Source organism: Centroberyx affinis, unplaced genomic scaffold, assembly GCF_046629955.1.
Source record: "Centroberyx affinis isolate AG114_WGS23_722 - 3 ecotype Tasmania unplaced genomic scaffold, CSIRO-AGI_Caff_v1 ptg004541l_1, whole genome shotgun sequence".
Lineage (NCBI taxonomy): Eukaryota > Metazoa > Chordata > Actinopteri > Beryciformes > Berycidae > Centroberyx > Centroberyx affinis.
In genome coordinates this window covers 108,031-135,493 of record NW_027282177.1, presented here as the reverse complement: position 1 = coordinate 135,493, position 27,463 = coordinate 108,031, and the positions used below count along the sequence as shown (strand labels likewise).

The 27,463-nt window shown below is 44.7% G+C and overlaps 1 protein-coding gene across 1 annotated transcript in view; it reads right to left on the bottom strand.

The window, feature by feature from the left end:
- Window positions 1–785: 785 nt before the first annotated feature.
- The window catches only part of ncoa1 (nuclear receptor coactivator 1), a 56,871-nt gene continuing 30,193 nt past the window's right edge, over window positions 786–27,463 (bottom strand). Inside the window, exons 4-21 of the mRNA XM_071544347.1 lie at window positions 22,389–22,495; window positions 21,675–21,852; window positions 19,140–19,319; window positions 16,492–16,590; window positions 15,869–16,009; window positions 14,740–14,887; window positions 12,440–13,442; window positions 11,619–11,834; window positions 9,672–10,026; window positions 8,739–8,924; window positions 8,410–8,527; window positions 8,096–8,264; window positions 7,252–7,569; window positions 5,985–6,086; window positions 3,670–4,090; window positions 2,691–2,859; window positions 2,067–2,256; window positions 786–968 (exon numbers count right to left, since the gene is read on the bottom strand). Of these exons, the coding sequence (XP_071400448.1) occupies window positions 786–968; window positions 2,067–2,256; window positions 2,691–2,859; window positions 3,670–4,090; window positions 5,985–6,086; window positions 7,252–7,569; window positions 8,096–8,264; window positions 8,410–8,527; window positions 8,739–8,924; window positions 9,672–10,026; window positions 11,619–11,834; window positions 12,440–13,442; window positions 14,740–14,887; window positions 15,869–16,009; window positions 16,492–16,590; window positions 19,140–19,319; window positions 21,675–21,852; window positions 22,389–22,495 (4,283 nt within the window). The remainder of the gene's footprint in view (window positions 969–2,066; window positions 2,257–2,690; window positions 2,860–3,669; window positions 4,091–5,984; window positions 6,087–7,251; window positions 7,570–8,095; window positions 8,265–8,409; window positions 8,528–8,738; window positions 8,925–9,671; window positions 10,027–11,618; window positions 11,835–12,439; window positions 13,443–14,739; window positions 14,888–15,868; window positions 16,010–16,491; window positions 16,591–19,139; window positions 19,320–21,674; window positions 21,853–22,388; window positions 22,496–27,463) is intronic.

The following is a 27,463-nucleotide window of genomic DNA, read 5'->3' as shown; positions in this document are numbered from 1 at the left end:
GTGGGGTGGGGTGGGGTGGGGGGGCTCTGACAGAAGCCGTCCGATTCGGGAGCGGACGGGGGAGGAGGAGGAGGAGGAGGAGGAAGAGGAGGCCGGCCCCCACCCACCCCCGATTTCAGCGGCGACGATGACAACAACTTGGCAAAAAAAAATCTACAATGATGTCGCGGCTTGTTGTTGGTTCTTTGTTTTTTTTTTTTGTTTGTTTTTTTTTCTTCTTTCTCTCAGGTCAGGAAGCAGAAAAAAAAAAAAAAAAAAAAAAAAGTAGGTCACCGAGGAATGAGCAGCGAGACAACACTGCCTTCAATAGGCTGAGGCAGACAGACAGGTTGTCAGACAGATTAGACAGACAGGCAGGTTCCGATACACTGCTGCTGCTTCTGACTCCAAGTCTCTCCTAAAAGGTATCGGGGAGGGGGGGGGGGGGGGAGTTAAAACCAACCCAAGCCCCCACCCCCCACCCCCCTCCCCACCCTCCACCTCCACCTCCCTCCCTTCATAGAAGTAGTTAGGCTGTATAACACCGCTGACAGCCAGGCCTCTCGAACGTCCGTCCAACCGAATCCCAAAAAGGTGACGACAGAGAGAGAGAGAGAGAGGGAGAGAGAGAGAGAGAGAGAGAGAGAGAGAGAGAGAGAGAGAGAGAGAGAGAGAGAGAGCGATGGGTCTGGTGCGGCCGGCCTCCGCGGAGGAGGAGGAGGAGGAGGAGGAGCAGAAGCAAGAAGTAGAAGGAAGGAGGAGAGGGGGGCGGTGGAGGAGGGTGGCTGGGGGGGGGTTTTTGCGCGTCACTCGGTGAGCAGCTGCTGGAGGAGGCTCTTCTGCTGGGCCTGGTTGTTCTGGGGGCCCTGGGGGCCGGGGCCCTTCTGGGAGGCGCCGCCGCCCCCCATGGAGGCCTGGTTCAGGTAGGAGTCGCCGCCAACCAGGTTCACCGTGCACTGGACGTCTGCAAACACCTGGACCTGCTGCACCTGCGACAGGACGGGAGTTGACGGTGATGCAAGAACCGAGGAGGGGAGGGGGGGGGGGCATTGGATATTTCAGGGCTTGGTTGTCTGAATGCTCGTGCTGCTTGCTATGAAGATAGGCTTTGTAGTGTAGTTAGATCTACATTTGAGACGGGGTATCTGCAGGTTTTAGAAAGCCAAGTTTAAGACTTTCTAAGCCTATTTCAATGCTACCTGGAATTGAATGCAAGACCAAGTAAAGCCTATTTCTGACTGAGCACAGCTAATGACAGTTCAGAAAACTATAAATGAACAGAATAAGGAGGTAGGACTTGATAAGTATTCACTTCTTCCTACTCCTTTTCGGACATGAAATATTTATGTTTATTGAGAGTTTGCTGTATATGTTTGCTTTTAATTTTATTGGTTATTTTTGTTTTGTTTTTCTCACTTATTTTTTTTACTTTTTTAACATGTTCAAAATAAAAATCTAAATCTAAATTCTAAAAAAGAACACCAGGAAATGTTTAGGGACATGATGACCAACATGTTTGTCACATTGTTAACACTGTATTAGTGCATTAAGAGTGGTCATGCATGTGGGTCAAACTTACTGTGATCAACTGGAAGTCAAAGTAAAGTAAGCAAGTAAATAAAACCGACTCTACTGCTGGTGCCAATCATCTTTTGGGGAAACGAGACTTTGCATTTGCCTTACTTTCTAATTCCTCAACTAACTATCCCTGAATGTAAATAATATGCCAATACCATGTAATTTCATAATGAAAATTAAACAAAATTTTAAAAACATGTCATTACATGGTAAAAAAATTAAGACATCTAATTAATGAAACATTGTGTTCAGGCAGGACACAAACACAAATCAAATGTCAAAAACAGACAGATTATGAAACATACTGCAGGTGACTGCAAAGGTAAATGTTGCATTATGCTTTTTTATATAATTGGTGAGTTCCTTTACACAGCTGCTGTGAATGATCATGGACACTATGACATGGACGCTACATGATGATGGACACTAACTCCTTACACCACAGAATCAGTTGGTGGATGGATTTGGATGCGTGATCGAATGGATAAACGATCCGAAAAGCCACTAACCTGCTGGTCACTGCACATTGAACTGACGTTGCTGAGGTTACTGTTGCTCATGCCGACGGGCTGCCCCATGGGAGGTAACGAGCCGACGGCCCCGGACCCCCCGGCCATGGAGACGGTGATGCTCATGTTGTTGTAAACCCCCTGCTGGCCGAAGGCCTGCCCCGCACCCTGTCCTGACTGGCTGAACAGGCTGTGGCACAGGGAAACGGGACATTGCACTGTGGTCAGGTGAGAGCATGTCATACAACTCACACATAGTCGTAGATAAAGGATTCCCACTACGGCCCAGTTGTAAAATTCCACGACTTTTCCATGGCTTTCCATTACTAAGTCGGAACGCTTCCACCATCTAATGCAGAATGTGTGAAAGCTGGAAAATACATTCTTCTATATTCCTATAAAGTGATTCATTTGGAAAATTCCCTGACTTCCACAGAGAATTAATCAAATTTCCTGACTGGAATACACCTCTCAAAGGATTTCCATGCCTATTAAATATAGATATTGCTTGAATCCTTGCAAAACCAATATCAACTTGATATCATCATTTGGATCCTACCACTTAAGACCTATCTATGACACTAAGGCCAGATTTCCCTCCTCGTTTTGTACCCCCCACCTCACCTGTTGCTGCCCATGCCCGTCTGTTGCCAGCTCTTCATGTCTGGTGACTGGTAGCCAGGAGGCGGGGCTTGCTGAAGCAGAGGACTCTGGGAGGTGGAGCTTTGAGGTGACAACAATGGGCTGGTGGGGCTGAGCTCAGGAGGGAAAGAGGGGTCTTGCTGGACTATACCTTTGACGGGAGGAACAGAAAAAAGTTAGCAAAGTAGCACTGGAGGAGTCTTCGATGCTTCCACACTCAGCAAAACACCACTGCTGGAAGTCAAGTCGACGATTGACGTGAGACGTAGATTAATTATTCATGAGGTCCACCAGGGGTTCCAAGGGGTCCCCAGCAAATTGATGAATTCTTAAACATTGTTAAATGGCATTATTTCATTTACCTGAAGTTAACACAATTAGAGAATGTCTGAAGACAGTTTTGATCATAGTTTCGCTGTTATCTCTCTACCCACAATACAGATAGTCATGGAATTCTGGACAAAATCATATCTAACTACAAAAATATTCTCAGATTTGGGTCCGAGAGACGAAATCTCATCAAACGGGGGTCTGTGGCTCAAATGTGGACAAAATTAAGGTCCTTGATATGAAAAAGGTTGAGAATCACTGATTTACAGGACACACTTTTATGCAAATTCTCCATACGGCCCCATTCAATTGGGTCTCTCTGCAAGAGAATCTACTACTATATTTGACCACTAGGGGGCAAAGGTGTGTTTTTTGAGTTGCACGTCTGTGCAACCCATAAAAACTTGCTCGATGCCATTGCCATCTAAACAAACCGGAAATATAAAATGTATCATTTTTCCCAGGAAAGACTTACCCAACAGCAAATATAAAAGCTTTCAATAACTAGGGAAGAATTACTATTTTCTTACACTATGTCGGCAGAATGGACATGTATTTATATGAAAATGATGCAGATCATGACTTTAATCTTACATCAAATGACTGTGAAGCATGTTGTCCTTGGACTCACCAGATCCTCCAAACTGCTGAAACAGCCCCTGCTGCAACGAAGAGTTCACGGTGCCGCTAAACTGGCCCTGCAGGCCCCCTACCAGCGCCTGGTTGGCCAGGGGAACCCGTCCCGGCAGCTTGGTGTCCAGGGGGCCCCCTGACATGGGGCTGAAGTGGCTGGGTGAGGTAGGGGGGTTTCCCGCCATCGGGCTGTAGCCCGGCGGGAAGTTGAACTGCTGCTGTTGCTGCGGCTGGGGCGTCGTGGGGGCGCCCTTCGGGACCCTGGCGGCTCCCAGGGGCGCCGCGGCCCCGGTCGGCCCGCCCGCCATGCCCTGTCTCATCAGCATGACCTTCTGCTGGAGGAGCTGGCGCTGGCGGTGCTGGAAGCTGTAGAGCTCCCTCTGACGCTGGGCCAGCATCTGGGCATTCAGCGGAGGCTGCTGAGAGGGAAACAACGGGTTACAAAGGACTCGCTCTCTAACAAACATGCTACATAACCAATACACACCACATTACTCATGTTTTGCATTTACAGTGCTTGCTGGTACAGGGGATCTGCAGGTTTCAGAAAGGCAAATTTAAGACTTTCAGTGCTACCTGGAGCTGGATTCAAGACCAATTTAACATCCACAAGAAAACAAACAGACTCTCTTTCAGACTCTATTTCCAATTGAACACAGCTAAGGAAAGTTCTGAAAATATGACTGAGCAGTATAAGAGAAAAGACACCAGGACATTCAAAGTTTAGGGTCAGGATGTTTGACATATGACAATTCAATAGCATTTGTCTGATTTTGTATGCTATACTTTCCAACTGTGCCTCCACTAAATGTCACAGAATGTAAAGAATCTGTCAATATAACTTTCATAGTTTCATCTCTATGAAAATGAATTCAAAATCAACCTGCATTACAGGTTACTCTAAGACATTACAATTTAATACTTTTTAGGGCTATATATTTTGCTAATTTAATTGAAGACTTTTTAAGAATCCACACACATCCCATCCCATCATACATGCAGGGATGAAGGTAAAAGGTAAAGAACTGTGGCATTTAGATGGGGAGGAGATAGTATGGGATCCAGAGGGAAGGAGTGAGAGGATGATGAAGGAGGGGTGGAGAAAGGGATTGAACAAAGGACAGTATAGAGGTAAGATAAGTAGGTAAAAGAAACAGGGAAAACATATCACTTACAGTTCCACAGTGCCTTCATGGTAATGACATATAGTCATATAGTCCTTTCTGAATACGCATTGTGGGAGTTGTGTGAAAATTCACAGCCAGGATGTGAAGATTTATAGTTACATTTTCACAGTAGCAGAACTTTTACTTACTTTTACTAAGTAGATGACTGCTCAAACATGATTTGTAGAATATGATTTTTATCACACTGTAATGTAGTTTCATAACGTCCAGCTACTGTTGGACTGAAAGCAAAACTCTGGAAATTTAACTATGAATTAGAGCAGTGGTTCTCAATCTTTTTCATATCAAGGACCCTAATTTATTCCACATTAGGGCCACGGACCCCCATTTGATGAGATCTTGTCTCTCGGACCCAAATCTGAGAATATTTTTTATTGTCAGATATGATTTTGTATAGAATTCCATGACTATCCTACTGTCGGTAGAGAGATAACAGCAAAACTATGATCAAAACAGTCATTCTAAAAAGACAAAATAATGAAGTTTAACAATTCATCAATTTGCTGGGGACCCCCTGAAATGCCCTCAAGGACCACTGGTGGTCCCCGGACCCCAAGTTGAAAACCACTGAATTAGAGACCATAACACTTCACTAGAGCCCAAAAAGAATGTCTAGAAAAAATAGGGAAACATAAAAAAAAAAAAAAAATCATCAAAGTGAATTTTCGCTATATTAATTCATAAAAAAAAACAAATTGATGTACATTTTTCTTTTTCTTGTCACCATTGCTCTGATTGTTCTTATGTTGCTGTATACCTGGGAATTTTTTTTTCCATCGTTAAATATTTTTTTTTGCCTCGTTAAGACAGTTTTCACATTTCACACTTTGTTAATGCGCTTTATTGTGTCATGTTTTTATTTTCACTTTTAACAGAACCTCATTTGAACTCCATCCTCTCGTTTTCGCATTGCATAGGAAAGATCATATGTAACAAGGAGCTACTTTTCATTTTTGCACCGGTAATTTTACTACAACTAAAGTTACATTTCAGCAAACGGTATCTATTTGAGTAGGATGTTTTGGTAGTCTTTCCAGCTCTACTGTAGAGAGACAGCGGTGGGAGGTGAGAGGTGGTGGTGGTGGTGGTGGTGGGGGGGGTAGTATTTGCTGCCACTGTGACTCACTTGAGAGGGCATCTGAGGCTGCTGCACCCCCTGACGAATCCCCATGTTAACATGCTGGGCTCCTCCAGGAAACTGACTCATGGCTGCCAGCCTGCTCTGGAGCTGAGACAGAGAGGGAGACGGTGAAAAGAGAAAAGAGAAAAGAAAGAAGAGAAGAGAAGCGTGGGGATTAGACGGGTTGTATGAGGGATGAAGGCAGAGGAGGATAATAGAAAGAGGAAGAGGAAGACATCGGGAGAGATTGGAAAAAAAAAAAGAGGGAAGAGAACGGGGAAGAGAAAGGTCGATAAAAAAAGATATGGGGAAGCGAGTCGGATCGCTGGCAGGGGCGAAAAAAAGGATGGGAGGGATGAAGAGAGAAGAGGGGAGCGATAGCAAGGGGGATGAATTAGAGACTAGTGATGAGCGGGTGAGTGGAGCAGAGATGAAATACAGCGTGAAATACTGTACATAGGTGGAGTTGTGCTGGGGAGAGAGGGATACATCTCGCAGACTGGAGTTTTAAGCCTTTTTTAGGCAGCTGCTTCGGCTTAAAAATGCCATAGCATATATATATGTATATATGTATATGAGAAAGCTACAACGATGAGAGAAAAGTGTGTATGTGTGATCTGTCAGAGGGTGTGAAAATGAAATAACTCGCAGGTGTTCCTGTCTCTCTCTTGTGTCTTAACATCATGCTGCTGTTGTGTTAAGGTTCATGAGCTGAATCGTGGGAATAAACTAAACCCAATGAGGTGACTGAACAGATGCCTCTTTCCACAGTAATTTACACTGTATGTAGAGCTGCAACTATTTTGATTATCGATTAATCGGTTTGAGTAATTTTTTAAGAAAAATAAGTCAAAATTCTCTGATTCCAGCTTCTCAAATGTGAATATTTTCTGGTTTCTTTCCTCCTCTATGACAGTAAACTGAATATCTTTGGGTTGTGGACAAAACAAGACATTTGAGGACGTCATCTTGGGCTTTGGGAAACACTGATCCACATTTTTCACCATTTTCTGACATTTTATCGAGAAAATAATCGACTGATTAATCGACAATGAAAATAATCGTTAGTTGCAGCCCTAACTGTATGCATTAAGCACATTTGGGCCCAGCAGGAATTGTGTACAGACCTAGTATCTTATCTGTAAAATTTTTCAACTTCAACAAATTCCAGCTTTAGAGGGGAAAAACTGCCACTAGAATCAGGAGCAACCTCGCCCTGTACCAACCAGGTCGACAACCCACTCAACCCACAAGCTCACCACCCTGTCCTCACCTGCTGTGGGCCCTGCAGCCTCTGCTGCAGCTGCAGCCGCAGCTGGTTGGGCGGCAGCCGGAGCTGAGTGCCCATCCCCTGCGGTCTGGTCATGCCCGGCCTCAGCCCCATGCCAATGGTCCCGCCGGGGAAAGCCCCCCGCGGCGCTCCGAAGCCCAGCCCCTGCGGCCCCACCGTGGCCAACTCGGGGGGGAACTGGGCTTGCGGGGCCGCGGTGAATTGAGAGGGGTAGCCGGGAAGTTTGGGGTCCATGGAGATCGGGGTGGCGGTGGGCGGCTGGGAGGGGAAGCGTTGGGGAAGAGGGTCGAAGCAGCCGCCCTGGAGAGAGGGGAACAAGTATGGAAGATCGCCCTATTTATCTTTGAAGAACAAGAAGGATAAGAGCCGATAACAGGCCTTGATAACAGCAAATATGCATTACGATGAGGTAAGCTAACATGAAGTTGAAACTATGCAGGTAGAATAGTGGAAATGGAATAAAGTAAACAAGTAAACACTAAGTAAACGCTTCCTGTTCTGTGCAGCAATCTGCCTTTGTACTGTAAAGCAATCCAGCAGATTTCCTGCCAAATCTGACCCCGTGACAGTGTAAAATGCAGTGTAGAGGCCATTAGAGGCTACCAATGGTCTGTTTGTTTACAGTAATACTAATGTCTCAAATTTTATGTGGCAATGATTTATTTTTGTTAAAATGCTACATGTAGCACCTTTAAGAACTGCATTCATCCCATTACACACAAATCATCCTCTTCTTTCTCACCTTTTTTTTTTTCCCTAGGTGCCACGGCTCTGTCCAACTTACATTACATTCCTCGCTTTCCTAATCTTCATCACACACACTCACCTGTACCAGCTTGTCAATGCCGAGGGCCTTGTCCAGCTCAGCCAGCTCGCTCTCATCCGTCCCGCTGAGGAAGGAGACGAGCTGCTCCAGCAGAGCCTTCTCGTCGTTGCGACCCTCGGGGGTGGTAGGGGGGCACAGCATCTCGTCCAGCGGACAGGGCACACACTGCCTGCTCACACACACACACACACAGGGCTTGAATCAACTTTGTTACTCAGTGGAGCTCTTTTCTCATCCCCACCTCCAAACTGCAAAGCGGAAGTTAAACTAAAGAAAGCTACCCAGAAATACAAAGAGAGTGCAGTGATATTTACTCTTGTGGTGAAGCCAGGGGAGCTTGAATCGGGGTTCCCAGACCTCCATCAAAGGACAGGGTGTCAGACAGAGCGAGAGGCTGAAACTGGGAGTCTGCCACCTCCATCTTGGCTAGGCCTGAAACGGAATTACAACACACGTCTCAAGTGAGCAATTCGCTGGATTGGAGTAGCTCTATCGTGAAGCAACTGATGAGGTTTTGGTCAGAATTAATCAGTATTTTGGAAAAAGATGAAAAGGTAAGGTCCAGGTTGAAAACAGCCAGACTTCGGCTCTAAAAAAAAATATGAACGCATGTCGAAAAATTATTTAGCTACTTCTTCCATACCAGTGCTTGAAGTGAACGGGTTGATCACTTCTGCCTCTGGGAAGGGGCTGCCGCCGTCTTTGGGGGTCTGGAAGGCGTCTCCCTGTCCCTGAGCCTGGGTCTGGCTTGGAGTGGGGGGGCTGCAGAAATCAAAGGGCGACTGACTCTGGAGGCTGCAGCCGGAGGGGGGGCCACCGTCACTGAGCCCTGGGACACACACAGACATACACAACACATGAGCAAGATTACGAAAAAACACTGAGGCAGACATGCATATATGATATTCATAATGGCAGGGTTAGGGTTAGGCCGATATATCAGGCCGATACTGGCCATTTTTTAAAAATGGGATATGGTCCAGGCAGTGACTTCCATCTCTGATATAAACGATACAATGCAGTTTGATTGATTCCATATTTATTGTAGAATTGATTAATATTATTATTATCATCATATTATCATCAATATTGTCTATGCCATAGACAATATTGATGATAATATGATGATAATGATGATGAATGATGATTCCCATAGACTCTATAGGAAGCCCAAAGGTATTCAGAATATATTATTAATATTGTTGTTGTTATTATAATCATTATAATTATTATGCTGGGTTTCAATGGAGGGTTTTAGTGGTCTAAATACTGTTTTAGAGGCTTTAAGTGCATTCAAATTCTAGCAGAAAATACTATTTTATGCATGGAAATGGTCAAATAAGATATTGAATATTGGCACAAGATATCGGTAGCTTCGATCCAGAAATATCTGTACTGGGCTTCAAAAACCATTGTTGCTCAAATCCCAATAGAGACACCAACTGTCCCTGTTGTGAGGCTGAGTGAGTGTACTAAACAGGGGCAGACACCCTGCTATGGTGTTGGTGTGCGGTCCAGCTAAACACTTCCCTCCTCTGAATGGACCCCCCCCCCCCCCCCCCCCCAACCCCAGTACCTCTGTTAGGAGTGCCGGGAGGCTCTCTCTTCACAGTCACGCTGCGGGGAGTGTTGGCCTCGCCGGGCTGGGGCTGAGTGGGCGACTGCAGTTTGAGCTGCGGGGAGGGGGAGTGGAGCTGGGCCGACGGGGAATGCAACTGGGGAAGGGACTGGGGCTGCGACAGGGGCGACTGGAGCTGAGGTATGGGCGACTGGAGCTGAGCGTGGGGTTGGGCCTGCGGGGCCGGAGACTGGAGCTGGGGGCCCGCTCCAGGGGTTGCGGAGTCCTCGCCGCCCTGCTTGGCCCCGGCCGGGCCCCTGAGGCCGGGCAGCAGCTGGTTGAGAGGGTCCAGGTCAGCGGGGCCACCGGAAAACTGAGGTCGGGAAAGGGAGAGAAAATAGAAACAAGGGGATAGAGAGGGAGGCGGTGAAACAGAGGGGATAGAAGGATGAATGATGTGACCGAGAGAGAGGAAGAGGAAAAAAGAATGAAAGCGTAGTGGGTGGGAGGGGGGGGGGGGACAGAGAATCAGTGACAGAGAGATGGGGAGAGACACAAGGTCAAAGGCTAGTGGACATCAAAGGCTGCAGCTAGCTGAGCCTACAGTGGACACAAAGTCCAAGAGAATCAACATTCAAGAGGATTTACAACGGCTGTCAGGCCACTGCCAATACAGGAGCGAAGCTAAATAGAGGCAAATGGAAGTATTCTTTCTGACACTCTCTGCTTGTGTAGATAGGAAAGCAACAGTCGCATACCATGCATGGAGTGGGTGTCATGTGTTCTCCTTAGTGTTAACCCAACAAGAAAACCTTGACATTGACAATGAGAGCCAGGAAGCAGCCTGCTGCTGTTGAGTCAATTCTATTTCAATATCTTCAAATGAAAAGAGAATTCTGGATTAAAATTCAAACAAATTACAATTAGGTATGCACCAATGCTGATATTGGCTCATTGGTGATTTTGGTGGGTGCTTGGATTGGTCCTTGGATGACCTACTTAACAATGAAGTATTGGGTATATCTATAAATTCTAAAAACTGGGTATTGTATTGGTGTAACAGGGTATTGTATTGGTGTATACTGTTTGTATATCACATCAAAATGTTACCAATGAAATCCATTACACAGCACCACATTTCATTTTTCGTTTGTGTGTTCATGTTCCCCATACTCTATAGCTTATACCTTCCTCTTTTGGGCTGGTGAATCGGTAAGAGAACCTCTATACCAGTAACTCTCAATCATGTGCCATCAAGGCCCAAAAGTCTGCAAAAGACTATAGCACTGCAAACAGTGTCAATAGTACAGAGCCAGTTCAAAGAGCTGTGACTGCATGACCTAAAGCACATGTCGAACTGTCAAGATGTTCTCTGTTCTTCAGTCCATCTCAAATGGTGAAGATGTTCTCTGTTCTTCAGTCCATCTCAAATGGTGAAGATGATGTCTGTTCTTCAGTCCAGTTCAGTTCTTCAGTCCAGTTCTTCAGTCAGTTCTTGAGAAGTTTGTTTAATCCAAGACAATTTAGGAAGAACGTTTTCCAGAAAGGACTTGGTGTTCTTGGATCTGACGATCACCTCTGGTTTTCACTGGAACCAATCACTACACACGCTGCTTTCACCGATTAGTACACCATCTCTGGTTGGTAAATTCTTGGGCCTAAATGGCACATGGCTGAGAACCACTGCTCTACACCATCAAAGCCCTACCATCAACCCCAACATACCACTGGGTAAGTCTTGATACACAGGTATAGGTTGGCCAGAACTGACACATGGAGCAGCACCATTGCTTCTCAGCTATCATTGACAGCTCTTATCAAAGAGGATAATAGTTTAGTGGAGGATTTTTTAAATTCTTAACACAAGAACCCTGTGCAAGGCCAACTCTTTTGTGGTCGGTCAAGTTTTGGCCCTAGTTTGTGCAGCCGTGACCCAGATCACAATGACATTGACAACAAATGTACCGTGGAGTCTCGGCTGTCCTTGCGGCTGTCTCTGCGGTTCTCTCCGACGGGGCTGGACTTGGGGCTGAGGCAAGCCGAGGCGCCGGAAACCCCTGCAGGTTTGGATGCGATGGCGGCCCCGGGACAGGGCGCTCCCTCCCCGCTGACCCTCTTCTCCACCTTCACCCTGACCGTCTGCAGGCTGAGAGCGGATGGAGGTGGCAGGTCCCCCAGGTCCTTCAAAAACAAATGAGCTTTCAAACAGAGTGCACCTCGAAAGGCTGCTAAGACTAAGATGTATGACTAGCCCAGTTGACCAAGATAAAATCATTTAACATGTTGGGGTGGGAAGAGGTAACAAGACTTGAAAATCTATCTACAGGGTTCCTCCTGTGCCCCTAATGTAAAATTCCATGACTTTTTCCACGATTTTCCAGAACTAATTCAGAGCAATTCCATGACCTAAAAATTGTATTCCTTTCTAGTTTGTTAAATCGTTTCTCTAAAGGGGTGAACAGTCTGGTTTTCACTAAAAAACCATAACAAAAACCATAATATGTTAAAACTATTTGTAAAATACATTCCTGTAAAGTGACCCATTTGTAAAATTTCCTGATATTCCCAGACCTCCCAAGACAATTCCCTATCAAATTTAGGATAAGATCTTGGAATACTTCTCGCAAAATTCCATGACATTCCAGAAATTCCATGACCAGTGGGAACCATGTATCTAAGGTCACAAACACATAGCTGACTCACATTGAATGATGATCTAATACCATCACCCTCTTATCCACAACAGAGAAATAAAACAGAATGTAAAAGCCGTATTTAATGGTCACCTTCTCATCTGTGTCCAGGAGGAAGCGGAGCAACTGGTGGTCCTGGGGTTCTCTGGAGCTGGACTTGGGAGGTGCCGAGGCCGTCGCCGGACTGGCGGGCGGCTCCTTCTTGATCTCGACTTCCTTGCTGTTCATTCCTTCTTCAGTGGCGGCGGAGGCGTCGTTGGGGCTGCTGTCCTGGAGCAGCCGGTGCAGGATCTTGTGTCGTTCCGTCAGGGTGCTGTGGGAGGCGGGGCACTGGGGGGCCGGAGGGGGGTTGGGGTGAGGCGATGAGGTGCAGTGGTTGCTGTTGTTGTTGTTGTTGATGGATTCGACTCCGGCCCCGTTGCTGTCCAGGAGCTGGCTGAGTCGGGGGTTGCCCGGATGCGAGGGAGAAGGAAGGGGAGCTTTGACCGAGTCCTCGCCCCTTCCTTCGCCGCCTCCTACTCCTTCCGGGGGTTTTGCCGGGGAAGGCCGAGCCGACGAGCTCGTGGGCGTACTGGCTTGTCTCTGAGGGAGAGGGGAAGACAGGGAGAAGGTCCCAGCTGACCCGCCGCCGCCGCCGCCACCGCTACTCCCATCCCCGCCAGACTGCTGCCTGCTGAGGCTGCCCCCGCTGCTTAGAGCCCCTGATGGGGAGTGGAGGCCTGGCGTGGAGGGAGAGAAGGGGTTCCCTGGGACCCGCGGGCTTCCCCCTAGCCCAGGACTGGCCCGCGGCAGTCTGGGTGACATAAAGGAGGTAGGGGCGGCTGTGAGGGGGCTGCTCAAAGGGGAGGGGCTGTTGACCTGCTGGGGACACGTCCGACTGGGCGTCAGGTAGCCCGTGGGCGCGGCCGGGCCGTGTCCGTGGGGGGAGCCGTTGCTGTTGTTGGGGTGGGGGCCCGAGGCGGGGAGGCCCGGGGCCTGGGTCGAGTCGCTGCCGGGAGGGAGGGCCGGGGAGCGGGAGGGGGCTTGGGCCGGGCTGCCCAGGGTCAGTGGAAGGCTGGGGTTAGTGTTTTCCTGAGAGCTAGCAGTGTTGTGTTCCCTGGGAGAGAGGAGAGGAGGAAGAGAAAAATGCAAATTCAACACTGTGACACTACACTATGTAAACAAACCCTTACGCCTGGAACAACTGCCACTGTCTTATGTACGGGAAATGTTTAAAGAAGATGATCAAGTTTAAAGAAGATTATCAAAATGACTTTAGTCTCTGTATGGAAGTAGGGCTGGGTGATATGGTTGAAATCAATATCATGATAATCATAAGGATTTTTCTCAATATCAATATATATCACGATATGGTTCATGTATGCAAAATCACGTTAAATAATCAAATTGATGTTCATCTCATTGAACCGAATGGTAATGTTAGGTGTGATGTCAAACGAAACAGAAATATTCAAATAATATTCCTACCATATCTCATTTTATCAGAGTTTTTAAGTAAAATTTGCTTGTCATAATCAATTTAGACAGCAGAAATGTGTGTCACGATATTAAAAATCTTCATATCATCACAATATGATTCCACTGACAGATGATAAACGACAATATTGAATTATCGCCCAGCCCTATATGGAAGCATATTGCAGGCATAATTAAAATGGAAATGTTATATGTAAAATGGCAATTTACATTTTAATGAAACTTTGCTAGTATTGACATTTCATTTAAAAAGAGAATGGCACGCTTTATGATTAGCTTTATTCAAGTAATAATGCAAAATTATTCATAATTATTGTATGAGTTCTTCCGCCGCCATTTTTCTAAATAATTTTTCAAATAGCGTTTTCCGCTCAGCATGATGTCACCCTGCCTTGATTATGATTACAGTAGCATGATGTTGCAAAGTTCAAAATATATAGAGGTTGTTCTGAAAAAGCATATGGAGCATAAGCATATTCATTGCAGTAACAGGTTTTTAGAGTTAGTGTTTTGAATTGATCTCACCAGTGTGTAATGGGTATTCAGTAGTGTCTGTGCACTTGATGGCTTTTGCGTGCCATCTGAAGCCAAGGTTTGATTTAGATGGAAGATGTTTTTGAGGAGAGTGTTTAATTTTGTCATAGAAGTTTGAGATTTGTACATATCAGTGCTTGTTGTTGGTTTTGTGTTTATAGTTTGGGGAAAATGGAACCTCATTTCAGGAAATCCACAGCCTATCTGATTAGAAACAGTTTAATATATTGGACCGGAGGCGTAGCCTATGCTGCCTCAAGTAAAACCTTTTTCATCAAGCACAACATGTAATAACTGTTTGGATAAAAAACTGATTGATTTCCACATGTCATGCAGCCATAAGAACAACCTGTTAGACACAGAGCTGCATGTGTGTCCAGTACCTGTCAATAGTGTGAATGCCCATGATGAAGGGCTGTACGTCGGGGTTGGGGGGGCAGCAGAACTTGCAGCGGGTCTGAGCGCTGAGGGGGGTGCCGTCGCTTAACGTGAACCGGTACAGAGGGCTGATAGCGGTGCCGTGGGTCATCACTGGTGGGAATGCACACACACAAACACAGAACAAAGAGATAAACACAAGACTTAGACTGTCTTCTGTCTCATCTCCTGCCTGCTTGTCTTCCTTTCCTTCCAAAACGTACCTTAAAGCTGGAATAATGCAGGTCTTTACTTCCCCATTAGGGAGTTTGTAGCGAGTATGCAGCCTTATTTGGAAAGGGGGGGTTGGAGACAGGTTTTGTTTGTTTTGATTTAGATTCACCATTCCTCTTTGCGTCTGCAGTGGTGCCATTTTACATAAATCTGACATAGTGTACAACAGTGGTTCTCAACGTGAGGTCCGGGGACTGCCAGGGGTCCTTGAGGAGGTTCCAGGGGGTCCCCAGAATATGGATGAATTGTTAAACTTCACCATTATTTAATTTACAAGAAGTTAACACAATTAGAGGATGTAGAAGAATGATCATAGTTTCACTGTTATCTCTCTACCTACAATACAGATAGTCATGGAATTCTGGACAAAATCATATCTAACAATAAAAATAGTCTCAGATTTGGGTCCGAGAGACAAAATCTCATCAAATGGGGGTCCGTGGCCCTAATGTGGAATGAATTTGCAGTCCTTGGTATGAAAAAGGTTGAGAATCACTGGTGTACAAGAAACACTTTTAAACAACTTTTGCACAGGTGTCTGGATGTCAGTTGGGTGTCCGTTGGCTCTATAAGTGACATAGTTCCATATCTGGCTCCTGGCACCAGTTTGTAAACCAGTTTAGGTGGACTGGGATCCAGTTGAAGACATGGTGGACTGTTCAACGCTGTTGCCATGGTTTCAGCAGTTGAACTATGACTAACCCTAACCCTAACCCTTCTTCTTTAAACTATTCCACACTGCACATATCCGGCATCCGGAGCCGAGACGTTTCTGAAATTCAATATTGAATTCAACCGGGTCGATACGGTTTGGGATCGGAGTGCCCCCCCCCCCCCCCCCCCCCGGCTGTGGCTTCTTACCCTCATGCAGCAGCTTCTTGGCGTGGGAGGGCTCTTTGCCCTGCGGCTGGAAGAAAGCGTAGATGCACTTCCTGACCAGGTCCTCCCAGCCAGGCCGGCCCGTCGCTCGCAGGGCACTGGTTTCTATGGAGATGATCTTCCCTGGAGGGGAGGACCGCATACATGCACACACACACACACACACACACAGAGAGATCAGTCTACACAGATTACAGCACTCGCAGTAGCTTACACTCATTGAGGGTTCCTACTGTGGCCCCCGATGTAAAATTCCATGACTTTCGCTAACTAAGTTGGAGCGCTTCCATGATCTAAAAATGTTCTTCCTTTCTTGGTTTGTCAAAAATGTTTGGTTTCTATTCCAGTTGGGTTGCTGTGGAGAAAAACAGCTGAAAACCACCAGCTAACACAATAAATGTGTCAAACAAGTTGAACAATACATTCCTGCTATATTCCTGTCAAGCAACCCATTTGTAAAAAATCCTTGATATTCCAGAACAGAATTGATCAGTTCCCCTGACTTTCCCTGTCTGGAATACACCTCTCAAAATTCCCTGACATTACAGGGATTCAATGACCAGCGGGAACCCTGAGTATCATACCTGTGTGTGTGTGTGTGTTACCTGTGGGGTCCTGCTTGGTGATGAAGGACTCGGTGCTGACAGGCAGTGGCTGGGGGCGCGGCATCCGGCAGGCAATACAGATCAGGCAGCTCTGCAGGTCTTTAAAAAAAAAAAGAACAAAAAGAGAACACAAGTGACGAAGGCAACAAGCACAATGACAATGGATAAAGTAACAGTAGTAAAGCTGGTAGTAGTTGTTACTCTGATCATTAGGAGTCAGTACGGAGCACATTAGCTGTGCTGCAGCAGTGATTCAGAGTTGTATTTATTACATGCTGTTTGCTGATAGTGACAGCTATGGCAGTACAAAATGTGTTGTACGAGTGTGCCACAATCCACTAGGTCAGCTCTTATCAAAATGAGTAACAGTGCTCAACAGCCTTGTAAATCTGCAACCCATGAACTACACCATAAGATTTGATCCAGGTCATTGCACCAGTGACTCACTAAAATATGTCCTGCAAGAATTTGGTCAGTGTGTCAATTGGTCCAAATTAAGTATTAAGTATTTGACCAATATAATCAATGCATTCTACACAAACAGAATATCATTCAGCCTAAAATATTTAGCTTTTGCATGGAACATCACACTAAACCAGAGCCTATAAGCAAGTGGACCATTTATTAGAAATCTTCAGTGGGAAAATGCCACGAGTTAACAACAATCTATTTTGGCAATGCTTAAAAATATTTTAAAGGTCTCATATTCTCCACTTTCCAGTGTTTTATTTTATGTCTTGAGGTCCATTCAAAGCTGTGTGTGTGGTGTCATGAACCAAAAACACTCTCAATCCATTTTCACATGTTCATTTTCCAGCATCTCTCTGAGCCTTACCAAGAACAGGCTGTTTCTGTCGCTGTGTCTTTAAGGCTCATTAATATTAACGACCCCTCTGTTCCGATTGGCTAACCGTTTCGAGAGTGAAACGTGAGACGGCGCGGCCCGGCGGCTACAGGTAGGGAAAACTCTCTGGTAATAAACAATGACAACCACTCAACCACTTTGAAAAAAACACTTTGTTAGTCTATTATTTCTTACAAAAATGATAATGAGCGAACCTTTGTGACGCCACAAAGTTATGGAAGTCCAAACGGCTCGTTTAGAGGCTCGCTTTTCTAATATGGATTGTGTGGATTTAGTTGGCGACCATGCGTTTTGATACTTTCACCATGTTTAGATAGACCATCCAACTCCTTTATAATCAGAGAGGCAAGGGGAATCCTGTTTTACACCATATGGGACCTTTAAAACCATCATTTAACCATCATCAGCCAAGCCTGATGCAGATATTTCTGTTTTGTGGCGAAACCTTGAGCTTTTTTCTGAAAGATGACAAATGCCTAGAAATGTAATACCACGTCAATCTGCCTCAAACAATGCCTACATATAGAAAACCATGGAATGTCCATTTTCTAACAGTTTATTCATTCTTGGCATAGCATACATGTATGCTGGAAAAAAGAGTGAATATAAATAAGTGACTTGCAGGAATTTTCACTAAGACACACTTCACCCAAAGTACCTTATGGATAAGATAAACTGAAAAAAACATTTTTTCTTTATGATGTTTCACATGCTATCAATAAGTTAACCTTTGTGGTACCTATATCTATTGCAAAAAATACTTAACATTGAAACATTAAACCGACAAATTTCCTCTGCACTGGGCAAATTTTCCATTTGTGGGACCATTTTGTTGACGTAGCTCCAGGAAGGGTCATGTGCGGAATTTTCGAAAAAGTCGTATGGGATGATCAAAACCTAAACCAAACAAGACTAACAGGATCTGTTGTTGAATCTGTTCACCAACGTGGTCAATATCAGTTTTCAGTTTTTTCCGTGGCCTCATTCAAATGAATAGGAAGTAAAAATCCTAATGCTACAAACTCGTCCAGCTGCATCTGATCTTGGTGATTAGTTTATATTCTGGTTTTCATGGTGGTCAAGTGCCATAACCCCCATGTTAAAACTAAGTGGAATACTGCTTTAAGTGTCATGCACGAGCCCATAGTGTGGCCATGATTAAAAGACAGTCAATTACAGAACAATAACTGACAGACAATTAAAGAACTTAGTCACATCACAGGCCATAGCCCCTCAGCTGTTTGATCACTGGATAAAGTGGATGGATTCAGAACCAAGGAGATGGTTAAAGCATTGTATGGATGATGCCTACTTAAACCATCCGTTTACAGTGGTTGCGGTTGGCGGGTTTCTTTGGCTTATGGTTCTTGCCGAGCCGTGTTACGGGGGTTAAAGATGAAAAATTAAACCGCGCAAACATGCTTAATACAACATATGACAGAATAGTGTCAGAGGTCAGGAGTCTTGTGAGAAGGCTCCATACATGGCTTTCACAACTCAGGCACTACTAAATCCCTGCAGCGCTTTATGGAACATTTCATAGAAAACGAGTGGAAATGACTGGAACAGGCAGAGATGTGATCGGCAAAGGACACCAACTCAATGCCTTTGCTTATGATCACAGTCAGACTGGGACTAGCTGGTGACTCTCTGAAGTCAATGATCATGTCCTTTGTTTTAGTGACATTTACGTGGATAAAGGAGTCTACAAAATCTCATAGTTGCCGTGACAGTCATCAGTGTACATAGTGTAGAGAATGGAATCTGTTGACTATGTGCGTACCATCTCCCTCCTCCTGCAAGGCCCGCGGCTGGGACACGGTGAAGCACTGCATGATCTCGTACTGCTGCCGGGCCTCCAGGTTTTCGGAGTCCACCTCGTCCGGCGGCCTCTTCAGCATGCGGCAGTTGAAGGTGTGGCTGCTCCTCCGGCCGGACTCCTGCGGCCACGGCACGCCGTTTACTGGACGGAGACAAGAGAAACACGCGGGGGTTGAGCGTTGATTTACATAAAGAGAAACAACAGCCGTAAAATGTCAAGAGTGTTTACGGTCATTCAAATGCCTTAAAACGAATGTGGTCGCGATTTATTTATGTTATGTCGATGTAAAGATGCGATATGATGATTTGCCAGTGGTTTGATTTTCTGCATTTTTGCACATTTTTGGCATTTCATTTGGTCGGTGGGTTGTTTAGTTCAGTGGTTCTCAACGTGGGGTCCGGGGACCACCAGGGGGTCCTTGAGGGGGTTCCAGGGGGTCCCCGGAAAGTTGAATGAATTGTTAAACTTCAGCATAATTTCATTTACAAGAAGTGAACTCAATTAAGAGAATGTAGAAGAATGATTAGTTTCACTGTTATCCCTCAATACAGATGGGAATTCTGGACAAAATCATATCTAACAATAAAAATATTCTCAGATTTGGGTCTGAGAGACAAAATTTCATCAAATGGGGGTCCATGGCCCTAATGTGGACTAAATTAGGGGATATGAAAAAGGTTGAGAATCACTGGTTTAGTTTATAGAGGGAGTCTGAGACAAAAATGGAAGGATGACGATTCATTTTTTTCTTTAAAACCCCAGGAGCTGAATGCAAATATCATCCATTCTAAGCAACACAGATGTTCCACACTGAGCTCTACAATTCTCAAGCGGTTTGTCCGATACCCTCAAAATCCCATTAAGATGTACTGAAGGGTGTGGAACCTCCTCAAGAGTAGCACTGCATCCCTCAAATCTAAAAATAATTTGAGTTGTGTAGGAGAAGGTGATTTGGCTTTAGCGTTAGTCCTTGAGCTGTTCAATCGCTTGGCACAACTGTTTCTGTTAATCTTCTTGGTGTGAGACCCCTCTTTGTTTCCAGTATTTCTTACGCAATGGTCTAAGAAATTTGCTGCGATAGATCTCGCCGGGGCTTATCATGTCATTTTACTCCTTTTCCCATGTAACCCCATAGATTCTCACAAGAACCTTGAAAGTTCTGCGTCTTTGTGAAGCAGGTATGACAAAACGGGAAGCCCAGGGGCCGGTTGCACAAAACACCGTAAGTTAAGATTTTCCTTAAAGTCCGAGTTAAGGTTTCCTTAAAATAAAATCGGTTGCACAAAACACCCATAAGTCTTCTCCTTAAGGTTTCCTTAAAATGTTCACCTAAGTATTTAAGGTTTTCTCCTTATTTTGTACTTGTATCTTGTACTTAAGGAGTCCCTTAAAGTTAGTGAAACCGTTGCACAAAAGACCATGGCAACCAAAGTAAGGAAAAAAACGTAAGGCACCTCTGACTCTATCTTAACCGCAACATGGCCGAGTTTATGGCCATAAATGAAGAAGTTGTCGTATTTTTTTTGGACCTCTTCAGACTTCTTGAATTAATTTTGGTTGCAATTTCCTCCCACATTCGTTGTTTTCTGTTTGCTGTTATTTGCGGATCAAATGTACTTTTAGGTATGTGATTTATTTTATTGTATTCCTCCAGAAGTATAATCTTTTCCTCCTCTGACCAATTTGGTGTTCTTGTCTTCTTTTCTTCTGTCATTATTTTACTATCTATAGGCCAACTGTGAGACGATAACAGGTGAGGCGATAACAGGTATCACAGGCGCAAGTGCAAGCAAACAAACGGTCTCCATGGAAACTGTAGAATTTTACCGCTGTAAAATCTCTTTCAATGCAGTAAATGCCTTAACGTTTTTCCTTAACTAAGGAAACCCTAAGTCCTTAGCTGAGGGACCCGTAAGTCCCTCAGCTAAGGAGAAATTAAGCCTTAAGTGTCATACTTAAGGAGAAAACTTCAGGTGTTTTGTGCAACCGGCCCCAGAAAAACATTTTATGAACAACTTTTCATGACCGTTCCCAAACTTTTGGCATGTGCTTAACCTGAGCGAGCCTCAAATTCAAAATTCCATATCTTTATTAGGTTTTCCATGACAGTAGGATTCCTGTTCTGTCCCCCGACGAGAAACCGAGAGCTGTGGAGCCCTCGACAGCATTAACCTGTCAGTGGATTAAGAGGACTGACAGCAAATAAAAACACGGCTAAACCTCCTGCTTTCTAGAATATTCCGTCCTCATGTGACCCGCTCTGCCCCTCCCCCGCTCCATCCTCCATCACAATCTCCTCACCAAGGCCGCGGCTAAGAACTATGACCCGGCTTGCTTCATAGAAACACCTTGGGCATGCCTGTATTTAAAGACTGTACACTGATTCTGCTGCCAAAACCGGCATCAGTCTTCCAAAGCCCATACCGGTTGAACCCTAACACATGCATACCCGTTCACTCAGACTAGGAGATACTCTCCTCACACCGTCTCGCTCACCCAGGCTCTTGGGCAGCAGGTTGCGCACGAACTCGTTGTGGTCGCCGACGTGCAGGATGCTGTAGACGCTGGAGGTCATCAGCTCCTCCTGGCCGTAGCCCAGGTAGCCGGTGACGTTCTCCGACACGAAGACGATGCGACCCTCCCGGTTGACGACGAAGAAGAACCCATCCAGGGCCTGGGCGAGTCGGCGGAGGGAGGAAGAACGAAGGGGGGGGAGGGAGGAGTGAGAGAAGACGAGGAGAGGAGGCGATTGGAGTTTAATTGGAGTTGAGTTGATTGGTAGATTTATACACACATATTACATAACACATGCACTTATTCTGTTTTGTTTTACTTCTACAAAAGCAGGTTTCAAAGCCTAAAGACAAAGACCATATCAGACCTTTTTTAAAAACCTTTAAAAACAGAAACTAAGATGCAAAACCAACATATTTATGATTGAATGTCACTAATTTAAGTTCTTAAACTATAACTGGGCACTATAATACAAGGACACCAGCAAATTGTAAGGGACATGAAGTCCACCTGTGTTTAGTAAAGAGGATAGGATGCATATTGTACTATTAACCCTGTTCTGTGTCCTTTACTAGCTGTATTTAACACTTTTCAATTGTTTTTAAAGCCTCAGATTCAGACTTTCGAAGGACTGGCGGATACCTTATGAAAGCACCTATCAAATGTCTGGTGTGTGTGTGTGTGTGTGTGTGTTACCTCTAGCAGCATGGGCCCCAGAGCTTCTTTCTCCACCAGCCCCTGGCTACTGGAGGAGATGTCGCTCTTCTGCACCTCGTCATCTGGAGAGAGCAGGGCCGCTTTCTCTGTTGGGAGGAAAACAAACACGGTCAGGCGTCTGGATGGAGACACGTTGAGATGTCCTACAAAAGAAGATACCTTATCCCAGACTGCGTGAATAAAGGATTGATGAATGAATGAACGAATGAAAGCGTGTGATCAATCAACTTCATAACCAATTAGAGCCAGAAACATAAACATTAAAGCAGGACTTGCAAATGAATGCCTCAGAGTCTCACTTCATGTACATTCACTGGTAAGTTTGTCAGTTACAACAGGAGAAATACTGTTAATAAAAGCTATTCATATTAAAGAGTTGAGCTGCAAGACAAGCTTCAAGGAGTACACTAAGCTTTTGGTAGATCACCCTGTTCACCCCAACTTCCCCGTTAACTGATGAGAACATAGACACCAAAATCATCCATGTGTCCCTGGTAGATCCATGCTAATATTTTAGCTCCATTCTAGCACTTTAGCATACACTATATTGAGTGATAGCAGGCTCCATGCTAACACTTTAGCATACACCCACATTAGACTCCACGTCACAGTTTGATCAGATTTTGTCCTAGGGATTCATATGGGAAGATATTAGTTGTTGCTATGTGGAGAGTGAGAGTGAAACCTAGCATTACAGTGGTCACTGTTCATACATTCACTAATTGGGACAATTTCTAGTGAATTAAATTATAGACTACGCAGCAACCTAAGTCTAGCCTTCACTAGGGGAGAGACAGAGAGAGAGAGAGAGAGAGAGAGAGAGAGAGAGAGAGAGAGAGAGAGAGAGAGAGAGAGAGAGAGAGAGGGCAAAAGGTGAGAGGGAAATAGGGCACTGGCGGGGACAGAGGAACACACATCCTCACACAGATACACACACACAGGCTACCGGTCTACGGGTCTGATATGCCCTTGCTGGCTTCTGAATGATTTGTATAACTTCATTTTCTCAATTTTTTAACCATTTCATGTTATTGTAAATATTTATGATTATGCACTAGTGTGTAGTGGCTGTTTTCAAATCAGGTACTTTATCATCTCAATATGGTTTGAATGTACAAACTGTTGGTTTTGTTTTTGAAAATATACATTTTGTGCTTTTGCAATTTTTCTTTTGATAAACAGTCATGCCAGAGAGAGAGAGAGAGAGAGAGAGAGAGAGAGGGAGGGAGGGAGAGGGAGAGAGAGAGTGAGAGTGAGAGAGAGGCCCTCTTACACAAGGTCAGGGGGCCAGGTTGCTTGGCTATTGGCTGCTTTCTTGCACGCCCTGCTCTCTTCCATAAGCTGAGAACAAAAACACACACGGGGCAGAGAGAGAGACTGAGAGAGAGAGAGAGAGAGAGAGAGAGAGAGAGAGAGAGAGAGAGGGAGAGAGACTACTTAAGCTCCATGTACTTGTGGCCTTGACTCTATTAATCTGGCTTCAAGCCTCCAAAGACTGTTGATAAAGGAGAGCAAGGTTACCGTTTGAGAGCTCTACTTCTCTGGGCTCTCACCATAGACCCGATTTAACATTCCATGACTTTCCATATGTAAATCAGATCACTATCATCACCTAAAATGTTCTGCCTTCCTGGTTTGGTGAAGTACACATTTCTCGAATTACGCAATACTGATTCAACCTACACCCAGTTCATGAAAGCTTTTACATTTGCTGTTCTAAACACCCGGCGTCAGGTAGGTTTTTCGTGGGAAAAATCACAGAAAGTCCGATTTGTGTGGAAGAAATAGAAGAAGAACTGGATAGTGTGCATGAGCGGTGATAGCCACCGAGACTGCGCCGGCTACAGAAACTCAAACGACATCAAGGGAAAATCCAAAAAGGAAAAGAAACAGATGAATCGCTCAGCTGCTAAGAAGGAAAGCGACTGTCTCCGAGCCAGAAAGAGGGAGCGTCGGCATCGGAAGATGAAAAGAACTCCAAGATGAGAGGGGACGATGAGGAGAGAGAGAGAGATGCGGTTTCTTTTTTCTGTCGGACTGCTAGGTTTCGCCATCATTTATTAACCGCAGTCTACAATGAGTGTCTATTATTATGTTGGGCCAGTGCATGCATTGAGTTGCAGTCTGATTTTCCATCTAATGCAGTGATTCTCCACCTTTTGGACCCCAAATGTAGTACACATCAAGGCCACGGACCCCCATTTGATGAGATCTTGTCTCTCGGACCCAAATCTGAGAATATTTTTATTGTTAGTTATGATTTTTGTCCAGAATTCCATGACTATCTGTATTGTAGGTAGAGGATAACAGTGAAACTATGATCAAAACAGTCATTCTACTACATTCTCTAATTGTGTTAACTTCTTGTAACTGAAACCCCCTCAAGGACCCCTGGTGGTCCCCGGACCCCACGTTGAGAACCACTGGTCTAATCATCTCCAATTCCTTGACTTTCCCTGTCTGGAACACACCTCTCCAAATTCAAAGACATTCCAGCAACCCCGGCTTTTACTTTGTGTGTCAAACAACACAAACGCCGCTGAACAACTACGAGATGTTTGAACACCGACTAATCAAATGCGTGCACACACACACACACACACACACACACACACACACACACACATAAAATCTCTTATCTAATTCAAATGTGAATGAATGCTTTGCTGGGCAGCGAGTGGCCATTCATCTGGAGAAAGACAGAAGGGGAAAAAGACTGATCAATGAGCTAATATTGCCATAGCACTGTTTACTCTTTCCTACCTGGCATTTAATGGTGAAAAGCAGGGTACTGAACTGGCCATCTGCTATTGGCTGATCTTTGGTGCCAGGTCACCTCTATAGAGTACAACAGGTGGTGACATCACCTGGCACCAAAGAGCAGCCAATAGCAGATGGCCAGTGCAGTACCCTACTTTTGACCAGTAGATGTCAGGCTTCACCACAGATTTGGGTTTTGGGTTTAGTTACTCTTTAAGCATATAGGCTATTAATACATAGATTAACACACTCCTCTTCAAGGATATAAATACTCTGTTAGATTAAGGTCTGATGAACATCAAATATTGACCCACAGGCTAATGAGAAGCAAGAGGACTGATACAGTCTTCAAGGCTTCAAGGGCATGCCGACTTACAACCGGCTAATGTTTAACCTGTGAGCCACATTACCGGCTCCTATAAGGTTAAACACTGTCTTTTGTGTGTGTGTGTGTGTGTGTGTGTGTGTGTGTGTGTGTGCTCAAAATGGGTCAGAGGGTTGTCTGCCCCCCCCCCCTTCCTTTTCACAGTTACCTCACTTTTCGTTTGTGGAGTGAAGTTCAAGTTCTTGAGCATATTGCCGTATCAATTCAAGGATGTGATAAGAGGATTCCCGTCTGTAGGTTAAGGCCGCACCGCAGAGATTCAGCTCCCACACTCCATTTTGAAAGTTTTGTTTTGGCATCATTAAAACCACGAGCTCCTCGTTTTGTTTTTGTTTTTGTTTTGTCTCCATCTTCGGGTGGTCAGCGCTCGTTGCTGTGGTGATTCTGCACTGCTCTTCCCAGAGATCGCCTGTCAATCAAACGGTGTGTCCAGTACTTCCAGGACATCTTTCTCCTTGGAGTTTCTGACGATGCAGTTTAGGTTCCTGTAGGTGGCGCTCTTTTCTTCATCTGTTCAGCGATGGTGGTTATCACTGGGTGGATCACTTTTTCTGTGGTATATCAATCACCGAGAGAGGATAGAGCCACTTGCAATGCTATGGTCAAGATATAAGCTGAAATTTAGTAGTTCTAGAACTTCTGTACCATAGTTCTGTACCATGTTTCAATCTGCCTGAGGAAATATTCAATTCGATATAAGCATTTTAGTCAATTATTAATTCAGATTGTCAACATCTGAAATGCAAGCTAAAAACAATTGTTCATGTAATGCTTTTCCTAATCCCTATGATTCATTTCTAGATGAAATGTGAATGTAAGAAAACACCCTACGTCTGAAAACATCTCCATATTTCACAATTAATTAAAACGATAATTTCATAAAGTAACTGGACAACTGGTATCTAGACTTTGCAAGGATTTAGAGGTTGTGGTGTTTGTGTGTGTGTGTGTGTGTGTGTGTGTGTGTGAGACTAAACAGCGATCCGTTAACGCTCTAATTGTTTTGTGAGCATTCCCGACAATGCTGACCAGGGATCGATAGAGGAGGACAATAAAACATGAAAAATGAACCAGGTTCTGGCAAGAGTTCCACATGATGAGGTTATTCCAACAGCTGCGATGACATGTCCTCGACACCTCCAGGACGCAAGCAGTGGATCCCACTCAAACAACACAGTGCTTTGTTTTACCTGGTGCCTAAAAATGTCTCTGGAGAAGAACAAAGAGGGTGTGGACCTCTATCAAAGTTTCATGGTGCGATCATCATTGCCAAAAACAGAACAGTGTGCTGGTGTGGGAACGGGCGGACTCTGAGAATTCATTTGGATTCCTCATATCTGAATCATTAACAAGAATGTGTTTTTGTATTGTATTGTATTGTATTTTGTATTTGCAGAATTTTGGCCAACCGGCTGACCAAGTTCAGGAGGAGTTCAGCCCTAAAAACCACAGATTCCATATGTGTTCATTAAGGATGATACAAAAATGTGACAATACGTTATCGTGGGGCAGAAAAATGAATCGCGATGTTAGCTTCATTTTATTCTGCTGTAGTAATCACAAATGAGACGCTTGACCAGGGCTGAACAATTAATCTAAATTTTATCGAAATCGCAATATGGCCTACTGCAATTTTCAAATCGCTGGAGACGCAATATTTGTTAAAGGTGAAATGTGTCAAAATAGCATTTTAAATGAAACATTGTCATGCTGCAGAGATGTCCTGGCCTACACATCATATTCTACAGACTTAAGAAAACATCTTTGTTTGGTACAGATCCCCCGCAAAAATCACACCAGAATCATTTGAATACGTTTTTCAATGAAAACGAGAATAATGATGTAAAAATTATCGTTCCCTCTAATCATATCGCAATTGCAATATCAGTCAAAATAATCGCAATTAGAT